Here is a 24237-nt window from a genome sequence, read left to right as displayed (position 1 = left end):
TTAAATTCATATACATATATATATTTATATATATACATATATTCAATATGATAAATATTGCATTAAAATACATATCAAAATATAATTACATAGTATCAAAATACAATGATATAATAATAAATTAGTATTGTGATATTAATAATTTTTATAACGTACAGCATTAGAGATTATTTCAAAATAACATCAGCACCCACTGTTAAAATTTAGTATTAAAATATGATCGCAAAATCCAATATTAAAATCCGATAACACCAAAACCCCACTAAAAACTGATACCGAACCAAATTCCAATTGGGTGGAATTCCTCAGGGAGAGGGGAAAATGGGAATGGAGAATCCCGGGAGGATTTAAGGGATGGATCTGCAGGGAGGGAAACTCCTGCAATCCCGTTTCCCAAGGATCCCAGGGATTTTCCAGGTTTTCCCTTTCCCTGCTCTCGCAGGTTCCCCTCGGGACGGGAAGCGCCCATGGATCCCCGGCTGCTGGCGCTGCTCCCGGCCCTGGCTGCAGGTGAGGGCGATCCCGCCGGATCCATTCCCGGGAAACGGCCGAGTCCTGCTCCGACTCGTTAATTAACCCCTAACGAGCAGCGGGATTGACTTGGGAAAGGTTCCTTCTGCTGGGGGCGGAGCAGCTCCGCAGCCACTCCGGAACATTCCGGAGCTCCTGGAGCGTTGGGACAACGCTCCCAGGGATTGTGGGGACTGTTGGGATTGTCGGGATTGTTGGGATTGTTGGGACTGTTGGGATTGTCAGGATTGTTGGGATTGTCAGGATTGTCGGGATTGTGGGGACTGTTGGGATTGTTGGGATTGTCGGGATTGTCGGGATTGTCGGGATTGTCGGGATTGTTGGGATTGTCGGGATTGTTGGGATTGTTGGGATTGTCAGGATTGTCGGGATTGTCAGGATTGTCTGGATTGTTGGGTTGGGACTCTTGGGAATGTCGGGACTGTCGGGATTGTTGGGATTGTCAGGATTGTCAGGATTTTTGGGTTTGGATTTTGGGACTGTTGGGACTGTCAGAATTGTTGGGATTGTTGGGATGGTCAGGATTGTCGGGATTGTTGGGATTGTCGGGATTGTCGGGATTGTTGGGTTGGGACTCTTGGGAATGTCGGGACTGTCGGGATTGTTGGGATTGTCAGGATTGTTGGGATTGTCGGGATTGTTGGGATTGTTGGGACTGTTGGGATTGTCAGGATTGTTGGGATTGTCAGGATTGTCGGGATTGTGGGGACTGTTGGGATTGTCAGGATTGTTGGGATTGTCGGGATTGTTGGGATTGTCGGGATTGTCGGGATTGTTGGGATTGTCAGGATTGTTGGGATTGTCGGGATTGTTGGGATTGTCAGGATTGTTGGGATTGTCGGGATGGTCAGGGTTGTTGGGATTGTCGGGATGGTCAGGATTGTCGGGTTGGGACTCTTGGGAATGTCGGGACTGTCAGGATTGTTGGGATTGTCGGGATGGTCAGGGTTGTTGGGATTGTTGGGATTGTAGGGACTGTCAGGATTGTTGGGATTGTCAGGATTGTTGGGATTGTTGGGTTGGGACTCTTGGGAATGTCGGGACTGTCGGGATTGTTGGGATTGTCGGGATTGTTGGGATTGTCGGGATTGTCGGGATTGTTGGGTTGGGACTCTTGGGAATGTCGGGACTGTCGGGATTGTTGGGATTGTCGGGATTGTTGGGATTGTCGGGATTGTTGGGATTGTCAGGATTGTTGGGTTTGGATTTTGGGACTGTTGGGACTGTCAGAATTGTTGGGATTGTCGGGATGGTCAGGGTTGTTGGGATTGTTGGGATTGTCAGGATTGTTGGGATTGTTGGGGTTGTCAGGATTGACGGGATTGTTGGGAATGTCAGGATTGTTGGGATTTTTGGGTTTGGATTTTGGGACTGTTGGCATTGTTGTCAGGGTTGGGACTGTTGGGGCTGTCAGAATTGTTGGGAGTTTTGGGATTTTTGGGACTGTTGGGGCTGTCGGGATGGTCAGGGTTGTTGGCATTGTTGGGATTGTCAGGATTGTTGGGACTGTTGGGATTTTGGGGTTTGGATTTTGGGACTGTTGGGACTGTTGTCATGGTTGGGACTGTTGGGGCTGTCAGAATTGTTGGGAGTTTTGGGATTGTAGGGATTGTTGGGATTGTTTGGTTTGGATTGTTGAAACTATAGGGATTGTCGGGATTGCCGAGATTGTCGGGATTGCCAAGATTGTCGGGATTATCGGGATTGTTGGGTTGAGACTGTTGGGAACGTCGGGATTGTCAGGACTGTTGGGATTGTTGGGATTGTTGGGATTTTTGGCTTTGGATTGTTGCGACTGTCAGGATTGTTGGGGCTGTTGGGATTGTTTGGATTGTCAGGATTGTTGGGATTGTTGGGATTTTTGGGTTTTTGGATTGTTGGGACTGTCGGGATGGTCAGGGTTGTTGGGATTGTTGGGGTTGTCAGGATATTCAGGACTGTCGGGACTGTTTGGATTGTTGGGATTGTTGGGATTGTCAGGATTGTTGGAATTGTCAGAATTGTCAGGGTTGTTGGGATTGTTGGAACTGTTGGGATTGTTGGGATTGTTGGGAATGTCGGGGTTGTCGGGACTGTCAGGATTGTTGAGATTGTAGTGTTGGAACTGTTGGGATTGTTTGGATTGTGGGGATTGTCAAAATTTTCAGGATTGCTGCGACTGTCGGGATTCTCCTGTGCAGGGCCAGGGGTTGGGCTCTGACCCTCTTCCAGCTCATGGAATTCCAGGATTTTACCACTTCCAGCTCATGGAATTCCATGATTTTACCACTTCCAGCTCAGGGAATTCCATGATTTTACCACTTCCAGCTCAGGGAATTCCATGATTTTACCACTTCCAGTTCAGGGAATTCCATGATTTTACCACTTCCAGTTCAGGGAATTCCATGATTTTCCCACTTCCAGCTCAGGGAATTCCATGATTTTATCACCCACATCCCAATCCCGCCCTGGGAGACCCTCGGGGACGCTCCCACACCTCCCAGCGCTGTAGGGATGAATTCCAGGCCCTGGGACATTCCCAACCTTCCTGGGACGCGCTGTGGGGGCGGGCGATTCCCACCCGGAATTTTCTGGATGTAAATCCCAGCTTTGAGAATTCTATTTCGGATGGAATTTGCCGTTTCCATCCATTTTCCCAGGATTTCCCAATGCTTTACCAGCCAAGAAATTGAGCTGTTGCTCAAAACACCAAAGGGTAAATCCATGAGCGCCACATTCCCGCTGTTTTGGTTTTCCTCTGGATCCCTCTCCTGCTGGGCGGGCGATTCCCACCCGGAATTTTCTGGATGTAAATCCCGGCTTTGAGAATTCCATTTCGGATGGAATTTGCCGTTTCCATCCATTTTCCCAGGATTTCCCAATGCTTTACCAGCCAAGAAATTGAGCTGTTGCTCAAAACACCAAAGGGTAAATCCATGAGCGCCACATTCCCACTGTTTTGGTTTTCCTTTCCCGCTGAGGGTGGAATCCATCCCGATGGAAGCCGATGGGAAACGCGGTGCGGAAACCCAGAACGGCCCCGTTTTCCCCCAAAGCAGGCGGATTCCTCAGCGCTCCCAGCGCTCCCGTGCTCGGCATCGTCGGGGAGCCGGTGCTGCTGCCGTGCCGGGTGGGAGCCGCCCTGGCTGCCCGGGATTTCTCCATCCATTGGACGTTCCAGGCCGGCCGATCCCGGTGGATCCCCGTGCGCAGCTCCGGCGGGGAGGAGCCGGACGGGCGGTACCGGGGCCGGGCCGAGCTGTTCCAGCGGGAATTCCACACCGGGAACGCGTCCCTGCTCCTGCGCGACGTCCGCAGCTCCGACCAGGGCTCCTACGGCTGCCGGGTCTCCGTCCGGGATGAGTCCTGGGAGGTGATGCTGGAGCTGCAAGTGGCAGGTCGGTGCCCTTCCCTCCTTTCCATTTTACTAAAGTTGATTTATTCTCAAGTTTTAATATTTTTTGCATTTTATAATTAAATAATTAAAATATTAAATGTATATTAAATAATTACATTATGTTTTGAATATTCATGTCTAATTTTTTTTTTACATTTGACAGTTCATATGTTTGCATCTTTAATTTCTGTTTTTATAGCTTTGATTTTTATATTTGACTTCTTATACGTTGTAAAATGTAGCATGTAACATCTTATATGTTATATAATATAAATATTACATTATAGAAAGATATAAATACATATATGTATATATACATATACACAATAACATATATATTATATGTATTACATTATGTATAATACTATAGGATATAAATTATCTTCAATTCAATAAAATAATTTTTATATATTATACAGCTCTGTAATTAGATATTGTTTGCTTTTTATATTACATATATTACATTACTTATAATTATTAATATATTAAATATATTAATATAATATTAATTTATATCTTATATCTTATATGATATTGCTATTATAATGTGATATCATTATACCAATATAATAATTGCTATAATTAATTATATCAAAATAATAATTGTTATATCATAACATTATTATTTTATACTATATTATACTATATAATACTATATTATATTATATTATATTATATTATATTATATTATATTATATTATATTATATTATATTACATTACATTACATTATATTACATTATATTACATTATATTTATAATGTATTATTAATACAATTATAGATCTATTACAATACATGCTATAATATATATAATATATAAGAAAATAAATATAAGGGATACATTTTTTTACATTTACACTTATATTCATATTTATCTTTTTACAGTTCTATGTCATATAGTTTATGTTTTTATATTTTATAGTTTTAATAAAAGATAATTCTAGATATTTATATAGATATAATTATATAAAAGATAAAAGATAATTCTATATATTTGATATATTTGTTACTACAATTTTATATTTCCTGCATTCCACAAAATCCTGGCAAATTCCACTCCCAAATCCTTCCCAGAGCCGCCCCCACCCCTCCATCCATTTCCAGATTCTCCCTGAAATCCCTCCTTCCCAAGGACATTCTCGGATCCATCGACCACTGAGAACTTCCAACCCCATGGATAAATCCTGGAAAATCCTCCAGGACTGTCCAGCTACTGGGCAAAAAACTGAGTTCCAAAAAACCTAAATTTAATGGGATTGAAATGGAAAATTCCTGGTTTTCCACTGCTGTTGGAGAAACTCCATCCATGGTCCCGTGGTGACAACCCCTCAATGAATGGGATCCTTGACTCCCAAAACCCCAAATTTAATGGGATTGAAATGGAAATTCATGTTTATCCAGAGAAGTTCCATCCATCATCCTGTGGTGACAACTCCTCGAGGAACGGAATCTTTGACTCCTAAAAACCCAAATTCAATGGGTTTGAAATGGAAAATTTCTCTGTTGTCCCACTGAGATTCCATCCATGGCCCCGTGGTGACAACCCCTCAATGAATGGGATCCTTGACTCCCAAAACCCCAAATTTAATGGGATTGAAATGGAAAATTCCTGGTTTTCCACTCCTGTCGGAGAAACTCCATCCATGGCCCCGTGGTGACACCCCCTCAATGAATGGGATCCTTGACTCCCAAAACCCCAAATTTAATGGGATTGAAATGGAAAATTCCTGGATTTTCCACTCCTGTCGGAGAAACTCCATCTATGATCCTGTGGCAGCACCTCCTGTTGGTTTCCAGAAACCCCAAATTTAATGGGATCGAAATGGAAAATTCTTCTGTTTTGCCAACTGAGTTTCCATCCATCATCCTGCGCCAGCAATTCCTCAATGCATGGGATCATTGGCTTCCAAAAAACTCCAATTTAATGGGATTTGAATGGAAAATTCCTCTACTTCTCCACAGCTGTGGGAGAGGTTCCATCCTTGATCCCACAGCGGCATCAACTCCTCAATGAACAGGATTGTTGACTTCCAAAAACCAAAAATCTAACAGGATTAAAATAGAAAATTCTTGTGTTTTTCCACAGAGGATCCATCCTTGATCCTTTGGTGACAACTCCTCGATGAGAGGAATCATTGACTCCCAAAAACCCAAATTTGGTGGGATTGAAATGAAAATTCCTGTTTATCCGCAGCCGTTGGAGAAGCTCCATCCTTGATCCCACAGTGGGAACTCCTCAATGCACGGAATCTTTGACTCCCAAAAACCCCAAATTTAGCAGGATTGAAATGGAAATTCCTGTTTTTCCACAAAGGTTCCATCAGTGGTGCTGTGGTGGCAACTCCTCGAAGAGCGGAATCTTTGACTCCCAAAAAACCCAAATTTCATGGGATTAAAATGAAAAATTCCTCTATTTTTCTAGAGCTGTTGGAGAAGCTCCGTCCTTGATCCCACAGCAGCGACCCCTCAATGAACACGATTGTTGACTCCCAAAAAACCCAAATTTAGAGGGATTAAAATGGGAAATTCCTGTGGTTTTTCCATAGAGGTTCCATCTGTGATCCTCTGGTGACAACTCCTCCATGAACAGAATCTTTGACTCCCAAAAACCCAACTTTAATGGGATTGGAATGGAAATTTTTGTTTATCCGCAGAAGTTCCATCTCTGGAAATTCCATCAACTCCTCGATGAACAGAATCTTTGCTTCCCAAATACCCAAATTTAATGGGATTTAAATGGAAATTCCTCTGTTGTTCCACAGAGGTTCCATCTCTGATCCTGTGGCGTCACCTCCTCCACGAGCAGAATTCTTGACTCCCAAAAAACCCCAAATTTAACGGGATTAAAATGGAAATTCCTATTTCTCCACAGAGGTTCCATCCATGGTGGCGCCTCCATCATGAACAGAATCCTTGACTCCCAAAACCCAAATTTAATGGGATTAAAATGGAAATTCCTGTTTTTCCACAGAGGTTCCATCCATGATCCGGTGACATCTCCATCATGAACAGAATCCTTGACTCCCAAAACCCCAAATTTAACGGATTTAAAATGAAATTCCTGTTTCTCCCACAGCAGGTTCCATCATGATCCGGTGACATCTCCATCATGAACGAAATCCTTGACTCCCAAACCCAAATTTAACGTGATTAAAATGAAATTCCCTCTGTTTCTCCAGCCAAGAATTCCATCCATGGTGACATCTCCATCATGAAGGAATCCTTGACTCCCAACCCCAAATTATTGAAATTCCTGTTTCTCCACCCGTAGAATCCTGACTCCCAAACCCAAATTTACCGTTTCACAATTCCCTCTGTTTCTCCGCAGCCATGGGCGAAGCTCCATCGGTGATCCTGCGGTGACATCTCCATCATGAACGGAATCCTTGACTCCCAAAACCCAAATTTACCGTGATTCAAACCCAATTCCCTGTTTCTCCGCAGCCATGGGCGAAGCTCCGTCCATGATCCCATGGTGACATCTCCATCATGAACAGAATCCTTGACTCCCAAATCCCAAATTTACCGGGATTCAAACCCAATTCCCTCTGTTTCTCTCCAGCCACAGAATCCTTGACTCCCAAAATCCCAAATTTACCGTGATTCAAACCCAATTCCCTCTGTTTCTCCCCAGCCATCGGCGAATCTCCATCTGTGATCCTGCAGTGACATCTCCATCATGAACAGAATCCTTGACTCCCAAAATCCCAAATTTACCATGATTCAAGCACAATTCCCTGTTTCTCCGCAGCCATGGGCGAAGCTCTGTCCATGATCCCGCGGTGACATCTCCATCATGAACGGAATCCTTGACTCCCAAACCCCAAATTTAACGGGATTAAAATGGAAATTCCTGTTTCTCCACAGAGGTTCCATCCATGGTGACATCTCCATCATGAACAGAATCCTTGACTCCCAACTCCCAAATTTACCGTGATTCAAACCCAATTCCCTCTGTTTCTCCCCAGCCATGGGCGAATCTCCATCTGTGATCCCGCGGTGACATCTCCATCATGAACAGAATCCTTGACTCCCCAACCCCCAAATTTAACAGGATTTAATTGGAAATTCCTGTTTCTCCACAGAGGTTCCATCCATGGTGACATCTCCATCATGAACGGAATCCTTGACTCCCAAACCCCAAATTTACCGTGATTTAAACAGAAATTCCTGTTTCTCCACAGTCATCGGTGAATCTCCATCGGTGATCCGGTGGTGACATCTCCATCATGAACGGAATCCTTGATTCCCAAATTTAACGGGATTAAAATGGAAATTCCTTTTTTTCCACAGCGGTTCCATCCATGATCCGGTGGCAGTGACTCCTCAATGAACGCAATCTTTGACTCCCACAAACCCAAATTTAACGTGATTTCAATGAAAATCCCTCTGTTTCTCCCCAGCCATGGGCGAAGCTCCGGCTCTGATCCTGCAGTGACATCTCCACCATGAACAGAATCCTTGACTCCCAACTCCCAAATTTGCCGTGATTCAAACCCAATTCCCTCTGTTTCTCCCCAGCCATTGGTGAATCTCCATCTGTGATCCTGCGGTGACATCTCCATCATGAACAGAATCCTTGACTCCCAAAACCCCAAATTTACCGTGATTCAAACCCAATTCCCTGTTTCTCCGCAGCCATGGGCGAAGCTCCGGCGCTGATCCTGCGGGGCCGCGATGGCCGCGCCCTGCGCCTGTCGTGCCGCGCCTCGGGCTGGTTCCCGCGGCCGGAGCTGCTCTGGCTGGACGGGCGCGGCCGCGTCCGCCCGGAGCCCTCGGAGGTCACGGCGAGCCCCGGGCCCGGGGGGCTCTTCAGCGTCGAGGGCTCGGTGCGGGTCCCGCCGGGGGCGGAGCCGGAGATCGCGTGCCTGGTGCGGAACCGGCGGCTCAACGGGAGCCGCGCGGCGCGGCTGCGGCTGCACGGTGCGCATGCGCGCGGGGAGCCGCAAATTCCCCATTGGGATTTCAGGGATTGGCTGGGGCAGAAGGGCCGGGAGGGGTCGGGTGCTTGGTTATGGGGGTTAAATTGGAATTTTGGATTTAAATTTTAAATTTTAATTTTTTTAGTTTTAATTGAATTGGATTCTTAAAATTAATTAGCATTTTAATGTAATTTAATTTAATTGCGACAACTGAATTTAAGTTTTGATTTTAATTTTATTTCGTTTAATTTTTATTGTGATTTAATTTAATTTCTACAATTAAATTTAAATTTTGATTTTAATTTCATTCCATTTAATTTTTAAATTTAATTTAATTTAATTCAATTCAATTCAATTCAATTTATTTTAATTTATTTTAATTTAATTCAATTCAATTCAATTCAATTTATTTTAATTTAATTTAATTTAATTTAATTCAATTTAATACAATTAATACAATTCAATTTAATTTATTTTAATTTCATTTAATTGAATTTTATTCAATTTAATACAATTCAATTCAATTTAATTCGTTCAATTTAATTTATTTTAATTAATTAATTTTCCATTTAATTGAATTTTATTCAATTTAATACAATTCAATTCAATTTAATTCATTCAATTTAATTTAATTCAATTCAATTTAATATTAAAATTAATTTTTAATTTATACAACATTTAAACTTTAATTTAATTTGACTACATTTTTTAATTAATTCCAATTCAAACTTGCTTTAGTTAAATTTTAAAAATTAATTCAAATTTAATTTAATGTTAAATTTTTAAAATTTATACAAAATTAAAAATTCAATTTAATTCAATTTAATTTAGTTTAATTTAATTTAATTTAATTTAATCTAATTAATTTAATCCAATTTAATTTAAATTAATACACTTAATTTAATGTAAAATGAATTTTTAATTTCTACAAAATTTAAACATTATATTTGATTTCAATTTGACTACATTTTTGAATTAATTCCAATTCAAGTTTAATTTGAATTTTTTAGTTACTAATATTAATTATAAATAATTGATTTTATATTAATTATTTTTAATCATTATTAATTATTAATTATTAATTATTAATTATTAATTATTATATCTTTATCATTAATTTTTATTAGTATTAATAATATTTATTATTATTTTATATTTGTACTAATTATTATTTGTTAATTATTAAGTGTTAGTTATGAAATTATTAATTATTAATTATAATTATTAGTTATTAACTATTAACGATTCCTTTTCCAGAGGGGTTCCTGCCCTCGCTCTCGCTCTGGCTCCAGATTTTCCTGGCGCTTTTGTTCCTGACCCTGGCGCTGATTTCCGGAATTTTCTGTCTGCTCCAGAGTGAGTCGGGAAATCCCAAATCCATCAGAATCCAGGGAAATCCCAAATCCGCCGGAATCAGGGAAATCCCAAATCCCGCTGGAATCAGGGAAAATCCCAAATCCCACTGGAATCAGGGAAAATCCCAAATCCCACCAGAATTGGGGAAATCCCAAATCCCGCTGGAATCAGGGAAATCCCAAATCCCGCTGGAATCAGGGAAATCCCAAATCCATCAGAATCCAGGGAAATCCCAAATCCACCGGAATCAGGGAAATCCCAAATCCATCAGAATCCAGGGAAACCCCAAATCCACCGGAATCAGGGAAATCCCAAATCCCCCCAGATCTGGGAAAATCCCAAATCCATCAGAATCCAGGGAAACCCCAAATCCCGCCGGAATCAGGGAAAAATCCCAAATCCATCAGAATCCAGGGAAACCCCAAATCCGCCGGAATCAGGGAAATCCCAAATCCGCCAGAACTGGGGAAAAAAACCCAAATCCACCAGAATCCAGGGAAATCCCAAATCCCGCTGGAATCAGGGAAATCCCAAATCCATCAGAATCCAGGGAAATCCCAAATCCCACTGGAATCTGGGAAAACCCCAAATCCATCAGAATCCAGGGAAACCCCAAATCCCCCAGAATCCAGGGAAACCCCAAATCCATCAGAATCCAGGGAAACCCCAAATCCCGCCGGAATCAGGGAAACCCCAAATCCGCTGGAATGGGAGAAAACCCCAAATCCGCCGGAATCCAGGGAAACCCCAATTCCCCAGAATCCAGGGAAACCCCAAATCCATCAGAATCCAGGGAAACCCCAAATCCATCAGAATCCAGGGAAATCCCAAATCCCCTCAGATCTGGGAAAATCCCAAATCTGCCAGAATCGGGGAAAATCCCAAATTCACCAGAATCCAGGGAAATCCCAAATCCGCCAGAATCAGGGAAAAATCCCAAATCCATCAGAATCCAGGGAAATCCCAAATCCATCAGAATCCAGGGAAAATCCCAAATCCATCAGAATCCAGGGAAACCCAAATCCGCCGGAATCAGGGAAAATCCCAAATCTGCCAGAATTGGGAAAATCCCAAATAATCCCGGCAGAATCAGGGAAATCCCAAATCTGCCAGAATCGGGGAAAATCCCAAATCCGCCGGAATCAGGGAAATCCCAAATCTGCCAGAATTGGGGAGAAAAACCCAAATCCGCTGGAATCCAGGGAAAACCCAATTCCCCAGAATCCAGGGAAACCCCAAATCCATCAGAATCCAGGGAAACCCCAAATCCGCTGGAATCAGGGAAATCCCAAATCCATCAGAATCCAGGGAAACCCCAAATCCCGCTGGAATCAGGGAAATCCCAAATCCCCCCAGATCTGGGAAAATCCCAAATCCATCAGAATCCAGGGAAACCCCAAATCCGCCGGAATCCAGGGAAACCCCAAATCCCCCCAGATCTGGGAAAATCCCAAATCCATCAGAATCCAGGGAAACCCCAAATCCGCCGGAATCAGGGAAATCCCAAATCTGCCAGAATTGGGGAGAAAAACCCAAATCCGCCGGAATCAGGGAAATCCCAAATCCCCTGGAATCAGGGAAACCCCAAATCCATCAGAATCCAGGGAAACCCCAAATCCCGCCGGAATCAGGGAAATCCAAATCCCACCAGATCTGGGAAAATCCCAAATCTGCCAGAATTGGGAAAATCCCAAATAATCCCGCCAGAATCGGGGAAATCCCAAATCCGCCGGAATCAGGGAAATCCCAAATCCGCCGGAATCCAGGGAAACCCCAAATCCCCCCAGATCTGGGAAAATCCCAAATCCTGCTGGAATCAGGAGGGAAAATCCCCAAATCCGCCAGAATTGGGGGGAAAAACTCCAAATCCCGCCAGAATTGGGGAAATCATAAATCCACCAGGATCCAGGGAAAAATCCCAAATCCCTCAGAAATCTCAGAAAATCCCAAATCCAATGGAATCAGGAAAAATCCGAAATCCACCAGAATCCATGAAAACCCCAAATCCCTCAGGAATCCCAAAAACCCTCAGGAATCCCAAAAACCCCAAATCCCTCAGGAATCCCAAAATCCCTCAGGAATCCCAAAAAATCCCTCAGGAATCCCAAATCCCTCAGGAATCCCCAAAACCCCAAATCCCTCAGGAATCCCAGAAATCCCAAATCCCTCAGGAATCCCAAATCCCTCAGGAATCCCAAAAAATCCCTCAGGAATCCCAAAATCCCTCAGGAATCCCAAATCCCTCAGGAATCCCAAAATCCCTCAGGAATCCCAAAACCCCAAATCCCTCAGGAATCCCAAAATCCCTCAGGAATCCCAAAAATCCCTCAGGAATCCCAAACCCCCAAATCCCTCAGGAATCCCAAAAACTCCCTCAGGAATCCCAGAAACCCCTCAGGAATCCCAAAATCCCTCAGGAATCCCAAAAACCCCAAATCCCTCAGGAATCCCAAAATCCCTCAGGAATCCCAAAAACCCCAAATCCCTCAGGAATCCCAAAATCCCTCAGGAATCCCAAAATCCCCAAATCCCTCAGGAATCCCAAAATCCCTCAGGAATCCCAAAATCCCCAAATCCCTCAGGAATCCCAAAAATCCCTCAGGAATCCCAAAACCCCAAATCCCTCAGGAATCCCAAAATCCCTCAGGAATCCCAAAATCCCTCAGGAATCCCAAAATCCCTCAGGAATCCCAAAAATCCCTCAGGAATCCCAAACCCCCAAATCCCTCAGGAATCCCAAAATCCCCAAATCCCTCAGGAATCCCAAAATCCCTCAGGAATCCCAAATCCCTCAGGAATCCCAAAAAATCCCTCAGGAATCCCAAAATCCCTCAGGAATCCCAAAAACCCCAAATCCCTCAGGAATCCCAAAATCCCTCAGGAATCCCAAAATCCCTCAGGAATCCCAAAAACCCCAAATCCCTCAGGAATCCCAAAATCCCTCAGGAATCCCAAAAATCCCTCAGGAATCCCAGAAATCCCTCAGGAATCCCAAAAAATCCCTCAGGAATCCCAAATCCCTCAGGAATCCCAAAATCCCTCAGGAATCCCAAAAATCCCTCAGGAATCCCAAAAACCTCAGGAATCCCAAAATCCCTCAGGAATCCCAAAAATCCCTCAGGAATCCCAAACCCCAAATCCCTCAGGAATCCCAAAATCCCTCAGGAATCCCAAAACCCCAAATCCCTCAGGAATCCCAAAATCCCTCAGGAATCCCAAAATCCCTCAGGAATCCCAAAATCCCCAAATCCCTCAGGAATCCCAAAAAATCCCTCAGGAATCCCAAAAACCCCAAATCCCTCAGGAATCCCAAAAATCCCTCAGGAATCCCAAAATCCCTCAGGAATCCCAAAAAATCCCTCAGGAATCCCAAAATCCCTCAGGAATCCCAAATCCCTCAGGAATCCCAAAAAATCCCTCAGGAATCCCAAAAATCCCTCAGGAATCCCAAAAACCCCAAATCCCTCAGGAATCCCAAAATCCCTCAGGAATCCCAAAATCCCCAAATCCCTCAGGAATCCCAAAACCCCTCAGGAATCCCAAAAAATCCCTCAGGAATCCCAGAAACCCCTCAGGAATCCCAAAATCCCTCAGGAATCCCAAAAATCCCTCAGGAATCCCAAATCCCTCAGGAATCCCAAAAACCCCTCAGGAATCCCAAAATCCCTCAGGAATCCCAAAAACCCCAAATCCCTCAGGAATCCCAAAATCCCTCAGGAATCCCAAAAATCCCAAATCCCTCAGGAATCCCAAAAACCTCAGGAATCCCAAATCCCAAATCCCGCAGAATTTCCCATCCAAATCTTGGGAAAAATGAAATTTTTAAATTTTCCTTCTTTTTTTGTTTCCCCCCAGGGAGCCACAAGAGAACTCTGAAGGCAGGTGAGGAATTAATTAGGAATTAATTAAGAATGAATCGTTAATTGTAGTAAATATAAATATAAATATAAATAAAAATATGAATATAAATATAAATATAAATATAAATATAAATATAAATATAAATATAAATATAAATATAAATAATATAAAAATATATATATAAATATGAGCATAAATATTAAAGTAAATGTAAATATGAATGTAAATACGTAAACAAATATGTATATTAACATAACTATAATTGTAAGTATAAATATAAATATAAAATTAGTACTAATATTAATATTAATTTGTATTTAAATATGCATATTGATATAAACATAAATATAGATATAGATAACGGTATATATAAATATAAATATAAATATAAATATAAATATATATTTATATTTATATTTATATTTATATTTATATTTATATTTATATTTATATTTATATATTTATATTTATATATTTATATTTTATATTTTATATTTATATATTTATTTTAAATAAATAAATATATAAATATATTATGTATTTATATATTTATATTATATATTATATATTTATATTTATATATTTATATTTTATATTTTATATTTATATATTTATTATAAATATAAATATAAATATAAATATAAATATAAATATAAATATAAATATAAATACAAATACAAATCAATTGTAAATTGTTCCCAATTCACTCATTAAAATTTTCTCTTTTTTCCAGGCAAGGCAAAGCTGGAAATGGAGGAAGGTAAAAATCTGTGTCTGATATCAATTACATTTCATTCATCAAATTAATTCCATTTCATTATTTAAATGAATATAAATAATTAATAAATTAATTAAATAATTAATAAATTAATAAAAATTAAATTAATTAAATTTGTAGTTACAATTTAAAAATTGCATTAATCAATTAACTATTTATTGATTTTCATTTACCCTCGCCTATTAATTCAAATTAATTATATTAATTATTGCATTATTTAATGCATTAATCATAAATTAACTATTAATTGATTTTCATTTAACCTCGCCTATTTATTTAAATTATCATTTTTGAATTATTGAATGCATTAATCATCAATTAACTATTAATTGATTTTCATTTCTCCTCACCTATTAATTCAAATTAATTATATTAATTATTGCATTATTTAATGTATGAACCATAAATTAACCATTAATTTATTTTAATTTAACCTCGCCTATTAATTCAAATTAATTATATTAATTTTTGAATTATTGAATGCATTAATCATAAATTAACTATTAATTTATTTTAATTTAACCTCGCCTATTAAATACAATAATTATATTAATTTTTGAATTATTTAATGCATTAATCGTACATTAAATATTAATTTATTTTCATTTAACCTCGCCTATTAAACACAATAAATATAATAAATTTGGACTTATTGAATTCATTAATCATAAATTAACTATTAATTTAACCTCGCCTATTAAATACAATAATTATATTAATTTTTGAATTATTGAATGCATTAATCATCAATTAACTATTAATTGATTTTCATTTACCCTCGCCTATTAGATACAATAAATATATTAAATTTGGAATTATTGAATTCATTAATCATAAATTAACTATTAATTTATTTTCATTTAACCTCGCCTATTAAATACAATAATTATATTAATTTTTGAATTATTTAATGCATTAATCATAAATTAACTATTAATTTAACCTCGCCTATTAAATACAATAAATATATTAAATTTTGAATTATTTAATGCATTAATCATAACTTAACTATTAATTTATTTTCATTTACCCTCGCCTATTACATACAATAAATATATTAAATTTTGCATTATTGAATTCATTAATCATAAATTAATTATTAATTTAACCTCGCCTATTAAATACAATAAATATATTAAATTTTGAATTATTGAATGCATTAATCATAAATTAACTATTAATTTATTTTAATTTAACCTCGCCTATTACATACAATAAATATATTAAATTTGGACTTATTGAATTCATTAATCATAAATTAACTATTAATTTAACCTCGCCTATTAAATACAATAAATATATTAAATTTTGAATTATTTAATGCATTAATCATAAATTAATTATAAATTTATTTTCATTTAACCTCGCCTATTACATACAATAAATATATTAAATTTTGCATTATTGAATTCATTAATCATAAATTAATTATTAATTTAACCTCGCCTATTAAATACAATAAATATATTAAATTTTGAATTATTGAATGCATTAATCATAAATTAACTATTAATTTATTTTAATTTAACCTCGCCTATTACATACAATAAATATATTAAATTTTGCATTATTGAATTCATTATCATAAATTAGCAATTATTTTATTTTATTTTCTTTTCCCCTGGCCCGTTCATTCCGATGAATTTTGGGGTTCTGTGGGCGAAATCATCGATCCCGAAATCCCAAAATTTGGATTTTCCGTCCTTTTGCTGAATTTCTGCCCTTTCTGTTCCAGACAAGAAGAGAGTGAAGGCGCTGCTGGGTGAGCGCTTTTCCCATTTTTTCCCATTTTTTCCTCTTTTTTCCCATTTTTTCCTCTTTTTTCCCATTTTTCCCATTTTTTCCCATTTTTCCCTCTCATTTTTTCCCATTTTTTGCCAATTTTTCCCTTCCCCCCCCCCGTTTTTCCCCTCCTTTTTTTCTCATTTTTTCCCCTTCCTTCCCCTTTTTCTTTTTTCCTTTCCCACTTTTCCCCTTTTTTCCTTTCCCCCCTTTTTCCATTTTTTCTCTTTTTCCCATTTTTCCCCTTTTTCCTTTCCCCCCCTTTTCCCCCCTTTTTTCCAGTTCTTTTTTTACCCTTCCCCCTTTTTCCCTTTTTTTCCCCTTATTTCCCTTTCCCCCTTTTTTTCCACTTCTTTTCTTATCCCAATTTTCCCCCTTTTTCTCCTTTTTCCTTTTTTCCCATTTTTTCCCCTTTTCCCCCTTTTTCTTTTCCCCCCCTTTTCCCCCCTTTTCTTTTTTATCTATTTTTCCCCCTTTTCTTCCCTTTACCCCCTTTTTCCCTTTTTTTCCCTTTTTTTCCTCTCATTTTTTGCCAATTTTTCCCTTCCCCCCCCGTTTTTCCCCCTTTTTCCCCTCCTTTTTTTCTCATTTTTTCCCCTTCCTTCCCCTTTTTATTTTTTCCTTTCCCCCTTTTCCCCTTTTTTCCTTTCCCCCCTTTTTCCATTTTTTCTCTTTTTCCCATTTTTTCCCCTTTTTCCTTTTCCCCCCCTTTTTCCCCCTTTTTTCCAGTTCTTTTTTCCCCCTTTTCTTCCCTTTACCCCCTTTTTCCCTTTTTTTCCCTTTTTTCCCCTTTTTTTCCCTTTTTTTTTTCCTTTTTTTTCCCTTTTTTCCCAGTTCTTTTCTTATCCTAATTTTCCCCCCTTTTTCTCATTTTCTCCCCTTTTCCCCTTTCTTTTCCTTTTTCTTTTTTTCCTTTCCCACTTTTCCCCTTTTCCCCTTTTCTTTTTTTCCCATTTTCCCCCCTTTCCTCCCTTTCTTCCCCTTTTCTTTTTTTATCTGTTTTCCCCCTTTTCTTCCCCTTCCCCCCTTTTTTCCTTTTTTTTTCTTTTTTCCCTTTTCCCCCTTTTTTCCCACTTCTTCCCTTTTTCCCCTTTTCCCCTTTTCCCCTTCCTTTCCCTTTTTCCTCGTTTTTCTCCTTTGCTCCTTTTTCCCTTTCCCCACTTTCTCCCTTTTCCCCCTTTTCGCCCTTTTTCCCCCTTTTCTCCCCCTTTCTTTCCCTTTTTCCTTTCTCCCTTTCCCACTTTTTTCCTTTTTCCCTTTTTTCATTTCTTCTCTTTTTTCCCTCTTTTTCCCCTTTTCCCTTCCTTCCCCTTTTTTTCCCTTTTTCTCATTTTCTCCCTTTTCCCCCCTTTTCCTTTTTTCCCATTTTTTCCCCTTTTTCCTTCCCCCCCTTTTTCCCCTTTTTTTAAATCTATTTTTTACCCTTTGCTTCCCCTTCCCCTTTTTTCCTTTTTTTCCTTTTTTCCTTTTTTTCCCCTTATTTCCCTTTCCCCCCCTTTTCCCCACTTCTTTTCTTATCCCAATTTCCCCCATTTTTCTCATTTTCTCCCCTTTTTCCCCTTTCCCCCTTTCTTTCCCTTTTTCTTTTTTCCTTTCCCACTTTTTCCCTTTTTCCCCTTTTCCCATTTCCCCCCCTTCCTTCCCCTTTCTCCCCTTTTTCTCATTTTTTTTCTTTTTTTCCCATTTTTCCCCCTTTCCTCCCTTCCTTCCCTTTTCTTTTTTATCTATTTTTCCCTTTTCTTCCCCTTTTTCCCCTTTCTTCCCCATTTTTTCCCTTTTCCCCTTTTTTCTCTCTTTCCCTTTTTTTCCTTTTTCTCGTTTTCCTTTCCCCCCTTTTTCTCCTTCCCCCTTTTTTCCCCTTTTCCTTTTTCCCTGTTTTTTTTCTCCTTTTCCCTTTTTTCCCCTTCCCCACTTTTTTCCTTTTTTTACCCCTTTTTCTCCCATTTTTCCTTTTTTACCCCTTTTTTTCCTTTTTCCTGTTTTTCCCCTTCCCTCTACCAACACCACCAATAACAAACACTTACAAACCTAATAGAATTAACGATTATTAACAATTATTAAATACTATTAACCATTATTAATTTAATATTTCTCCCTGTCATTCCTTTGATTCCATATCCGGAATTCCCAGATGGAGAAAAAGCCAAGAAACGAGAAGGTAAATCCCATTTTAAATCCCATTTTCAATCCCATTTTAAATCCCATTTTCAATCCCATTTAAAATCCCATTTAAAATCCCATTTCCTTCCTTTTTCCCCCCTTTTTCCCCCATTTTTCCCTCTTTTATCCCCTTTCTTCTCCTTTTCCCAATTTTTCCCAATTTTCCCATGCCTTTCCTGCTGATATTCCCATTTTTCCATGGAATTTTCCCATCTCTCATTTCCCTTTTTTCCTTTCCAGCAAAAATCCAATTCAAGGAACGCTTGGGTAAGAAAACCTCAAATTCCACAAATCCACATTTCCCCCGAAATTGGTTAAAAATAACCCTGGAATTCCACAGATTTTCCACATTTTCCCTGGAATTTGGGGTTCATTCACCCAGGGATGGGAATTTCCTGAAATTCCACATTTGGGGTTTTTTTCTGATGGGGAAAATGGGGGGAAAAACGGGAAAATCCCACAAAATGATGGAAAAACTTTTCCTTTCAGGTCAGCTGAAAGCCGAGCTGGGTGAGCGCGGAAAACTCGGGAATGGCAGAAATTCCTGGGAAAAATCAAATTCCTGGGAAAAATCAAATTCCTGGGAAAACCTCGGGAACCCCCAAATCTCCAAATTCCTCAATCCCTGAATTCCTGAACCCCCAAATTCCTGAATCCTCAAATTCCCGAATCCTCAAATTCCCAAATTCCTAAAATCCCAAATTTCTGAATCCCTGAATTTCCCCATCCCCGAATCCCTGAAACCTCAAATCCCCAAATTCCTGAATCCCTGAATCCCCAAATGCCCAGGAATGCCCAAATTCCTGGAAAAATCAAATTCCTGGGAAAACCTCGGCAACACCCAAATCTCCAAATTCCTGAATCTCTGAATTCCTGAACCCCTGAATCCCCAAATCCCCAAATTCCCAAATTCCTGAACCCCCAAATTCCTGAATCCCTGAACCCCCAAATTCCAAAATTCCTGAACCCCCAAATTCCTGAATCCCTGAACCCCCAAATCCCCAAATTCCTGAATCCCCAAATTCCCAAATTCCTAAAATCCCAAATTTCTGAATCCCTGAATTTCCCCATCCCCGAATCCCTGAAACCTCAAATCCCCAAATTCCTGAATCCCCAAATTCCCAGGAAAACCTTGGGAATGCCCAAATCTCCAAATTCCTGAATCCCTGAGTTCCTGAACCACTGAATCCCCAAATTCCTGAATCCCCAAATTCCCAAATTCCTAAAATCCCAAATTTCTGAATCCCCAAATTTCGCCATCCCCGAATCCCTGAAACCTCAAATCCCCAAATTCCTGAATCCCCAAATTCCCGGAAAAATCAAATTCCTGGGAAAACCTTAGGAATGCCCAAATTCCCGGGATTTGGGGGAAATGAAATGGGAATTCTGGGGGAGAAAAGGATGGAATTCCTCCATAAAAATCAGAATCCCTCCATGAAAATCACAATTCCCATTTTTTTTCCTTCTCCTCGCAGATTTCTGGGAAGCGCGGAGCCACGCGGGTGAGCAGGAAATTCGGGAATTTGGGGATTCGGGGATTCAGGGATTTGGGATTTCAGGAATTCCAGGATTTGGAGATTTGGAGATTCAGGGATTCAGGGATTTGGGATTTCAGGAATTTGGGGGTTCGGGGATGCCAGGATTGGGAAATTCGGGAATTTGGGGGTTTGGGGATTCAGGGATTTGGGGATTTCAGGGATTCCAGGAATTTGGGGATTTGGGGATTCAGGGATTTGGAGGTTCAGGAATTTGTGGATTCGGGAGTTCAGGGATTCAGGGATTGGGAAATTCAGGGATTCAGGAATTTGGGGATTCGGGGATTTGGAGATTCAGGGATTTGGGATTTCAGGAATTTGGAGATTCAGGGATTTGGGGGTGCAAGGGTTCATGAATTTGGGGATTCGGGGATTTGGGATTTCAGGGATTTGGGATTTTGCAGATTGAAGATTTTGCGGATTCGGGAATTTGGGGATTCAGGAATTTGGGGATTTGGGGGGTCAGGAATTCAGGGATTTGGGGATTCAAGTGTCCAGGAATTTGGGAATTCAGGGATTCCAGGATTTGGAGATTTGGAGATTCAGGGATTCGGGAATTTGGGGGATTTGGGGGTGCAGGAGTTCGGGGATTTGGGATTTTGCGGATTCGAGGATTTGGGAATTTGGGGATTTGGGAATTTGGGGTTCAGGGATTTGGGAATTTGGGGATTTGGGAATTTGGGGTTCAGGGATTCAGAAATTTGGGGATTTGAGGGGTCAGGAATTCAGGGATTTGGGGATTCAAGGGTCCAGGAATTTGGGGGTTCAGGAATTTGGGGGGTTGGGGATTCAGGGATTTGGGATTTCAGGGATTCCAGGATTGCGAGATTCGGGGATTTGAGGGTGCAGGGTTTCATGAATTTGGGGATTCAGGGATTTGGGATTTCAGGGATTCAGGGATTTGGGGGTTCAGGAATTTGTGGATTCGGGGGTTTGGGATTTCAGGGATTCAGGGATTAGGAGATTCAGTGATTTGGGGGTTCAGGAATTTGGGGATTTGGGGGGTCAGGGATTTAGGAATTTGGGGATTCAAGGGTCCAGGAATTTGGGGGTCCAGGAATTTGGGGGTTCAGTAATTTGGGGATTCGGGGATTCAGGGATTTGGAGATTCAAGGGTCCAGGAATTTTGGGGATTTGGGAATTTGGGGGTTCAAGGATTTGGGAGTTCTGGGATTCAAGAATTTGGGGATTCAGGGATTTGGGAATTTGGGGATTTAAGGATTCAGGAATTTGGGGATTTGGGGAATTCATGGATTTGGTAACTTGGGGATTCAGGGATTCAAGAATTTGGGGATTCAGGGATTTGGGGAATTCAGGAATTTGGGGACTCAGGGTTTTTGGAATTTGGGGTTTCTGGGGTTTCTGGGATTTCTGGGGTTTCTGGGGTTCAACGATTCTGGGATTCTGGAATTTGGGGATTCTGGAATTTGGGAATTCTGATATTCCAGAATTCGAGGTTTCTGTGATTTGGAGATTTAGGGATTCTGGGATTCCAGGATTTGGGGGTTTCTGTGATTTGGGGTTTCTGGGATTTGGGGATTCTGGGATTCCAGGATTGGGGTTTCTGTGATTTGGGGTTTCTGGGATTTGGGGACTCTGGATTCCGGGATTGGGGATTTAGGGATTTGGGGATTCTGGGATTTGGGGATTCTGGGTTTCTGGGATTCCAGGATTTGGGGTTTCTGGGATTTGGGGATTCTGGGATTCCGGGATTGGGGGTTTCTGTGATTTGGGGATTTAGGGATTTGGGGATTCCAGGATTTGGGGATTCTGGGATTTGGGGATTCTGGGTTTCTGGGATTCCAGGATTTGGGGTTTCTGGGATTTGGGGATTCTGGGATTCCGGGATTGGGGGTTTCTGGGATTTGGGGATTCGGGGATTCCGGGATTGGGGGTTTCTGTGATTTTGGGGATTTGGGGATTCTGGGATTTGGGGATTCTGGGATTTGGGGATTTGGGGATTCTGGGATTCCGGGATTGGGGGTTTCTGTGATTTTGGGGATTCAGGGACTCGGGGCTCCTGCGAGTCCCCTCTCCCGGTACCGTTCCCGCAGCTCCGGTGGCGCTGGACCCCGAGCCGCGGCTGCTGCCCCTCGGGGCCGCTCCGGCTCCGCTCCCGCCGGCGGCGCGGGTGGCGCGGGACGCGCTGGGAGCCGGGAGCCGCTACTGGGAGGTGGAGCTGGGCCGGGAGCGGGGCTGGGCCCTGGGCGTGCTCCGGGACCCCCCCGAGCCCCGGCACCCCCGGGACCCCCGCGATCCCCCCGGTTCCCCGAGGCTCTGGGCCCTCTGCGCGTCCCAGGGCCGCCTCTTCTCCGCCAGCCGCGCTCTCGGGAATCATCCCCGGGATCTCGGGAATCATCCCGGGGATCTCGGGAATCATCCCGGGGATCTCTCCGTGTTCCGGGATCTCTCGGTGCTTCCCAATCATCCCCGGGATCTCGGGAATCATCCCGGGATCTCGGGAATCATCCCGGGAATCTCTCCGTGTTCCGGGATCTCTCGGTTCTTCCCAATCATCCCCAGCATCTCGGGAATCATCCCGGGGATCTCTCGGTGTTCCGGGATCTCGGGAATCATCCCCGGGATCTCGGGAATCATCCCCGGGATCTCTCCGTGTTCCGGGATCTCTCGGTGCTCCCCAGTCATCCCCGGGATCTCGGGAATCATCCCGGGGATCTCGGGAATCATCCCGGGGATCTCGGGAATCATCCCGGGGATCTCGGGAATCATCCCCAGGATCTCTCGGTGTTCTCAGAGCATTCCCGGGATCTCTCGGTGCTCGGGGAGCATCCCGGGGATCTCTCGGTGCTCCCCGATGATCCCGGGCATCTCTCGGTGCTCGGGGTGCTCCTGGACCGGGAGAAGGCGCTGCTGGAATTCTACGATGCGGAGCGGAGGCGGCTCCTGACCGGGATCTCGCTGCGGGATCCTCCGGGACACCGGGATCCGCTGGCCGGGATCGGCCCGGGCGTTCCCACCGGAAGGTTTTTCCCGTTCGTGTCCCGAGGGGAGGAGGGGGCGCCCCGGATCCGCCCGGTGCCGGTGCCGGAGCCGCTCCCGGTGCCGGAGCCGCTCCCGGTGCTGGAGCCGCTCCCGGTGCCGGAGCCGCTCCCGGTGCCGTTCCCGGAGCCGCTCCCGGTGCCGGAGCCGCTCCCGGTGCCGCTCCCGGTGCTGGAGCCGCTCCCGGTGCCGCTCCCGGTGCCGGGGCCGCTCTGAACCCCCGGGACCGGGAAAGGCGCCCCGGAATGGGAGTGAAATAAATCAGGAATAAAAACTGAAATGTGAGCGATGCTGGTGGCGTGGGAGGTTAAAATAAAAGTGGAAATAAGGAAAATAAAAATAAAATTTGAATTAAAATAATTTTAAAAAAATATATTGTATCATATAATTTTAAAATAAAATAAAAAATGTTAAAAGAAAATTAAATAAAAATGAATTTAAAAAAATAAAGTAAAGCAAACTAAACTAAACTAAACTAAAAATACAAAATAAAATAATAAAAAAATAAAATAAACTAAACTATATTAACTAAAATACAAAATAAAATAAAATAATAAAAATAAAATTATTTTCATAAAATAAGATAAAATAAAATAAAATAAAATAAAATAAAATAAAATTTAAAAAATATTAAAAGAAAAAATAAAATAAATTTTAAAAACTTAAACTAAAACAAACTAAACTAAACTAAACTAAAAATACATAATAAAATAATAAAATAATAGAATAATAAGATAAAAATAAAATAATTTAAAAAATAAACTAAACTAAACTAAATTAAACTAAAATACAAAATAAAGCAAATTAAAATTTTATTTTATTTTATTTTATTTTATAAAAAAAAATAAAATTAAAATATTAAAAGAAAAATAAAATAAAATTAAAAAAATAAACGGATATAAAATAAAATAAAATAAAATAAAAATATTAAAATAA

At 41.0% G+C, this 24237-nt stretch overlaps 1 protein-coding gene across 1 annotated transcript; it reads left to right on the top strand.

Moving 5' to 3' along the window:
• Positions 1-467: 467 nt before the first annotated feature.
• Positions 468-23517, top strand: LOC135460482 (butyrophilin subfamily 1 member A1-like). The gene is made up of 13 exons (XM_064737338.1): positions 468-510; positions 3570-3908; positions 8546-8830; positions 10081-10185; positions 14041-14067; positions 14780-14806; positions 16560-16586; positions 18738-18764; positions 19007-19033; positions 19256-19276; positions 20242-20268; positions 22356-22714; positions 23038-23517. Exons 1-13 carry the CDS (start codon positions 468-470, stop codon positions 23515-23517), a joined length of 1794 nt encoding a protein of 597 aa, XP_064593408.1.
• The last annotated feature ends 720 nt before the right edge of the window (positions 23518-24237 follow it).

The sequence above is a fragment of the Zonotrichia leucophrys genome, unplaced genomic scaffold (genome assembly GCF_028769735.1).
Source record: "Zonotrichia leucophrys gambelii isolate GWCS_2022_RI unplaced genomic scaffold, RI_Zleu_2.0 Scaffold_49_388800, whole genome shotgun sequence".
NCBI classification, from domain to species: domain Eukaryota; kingdom Metazoa; phylum Chordata; class Aves; order Passeriformes; family Passerellidae; genus Zonotrichia; species Zonotrichia leucophrys.
This window is presented reverse-complemented; position numbering and strand designations above follow the sequence as displayed.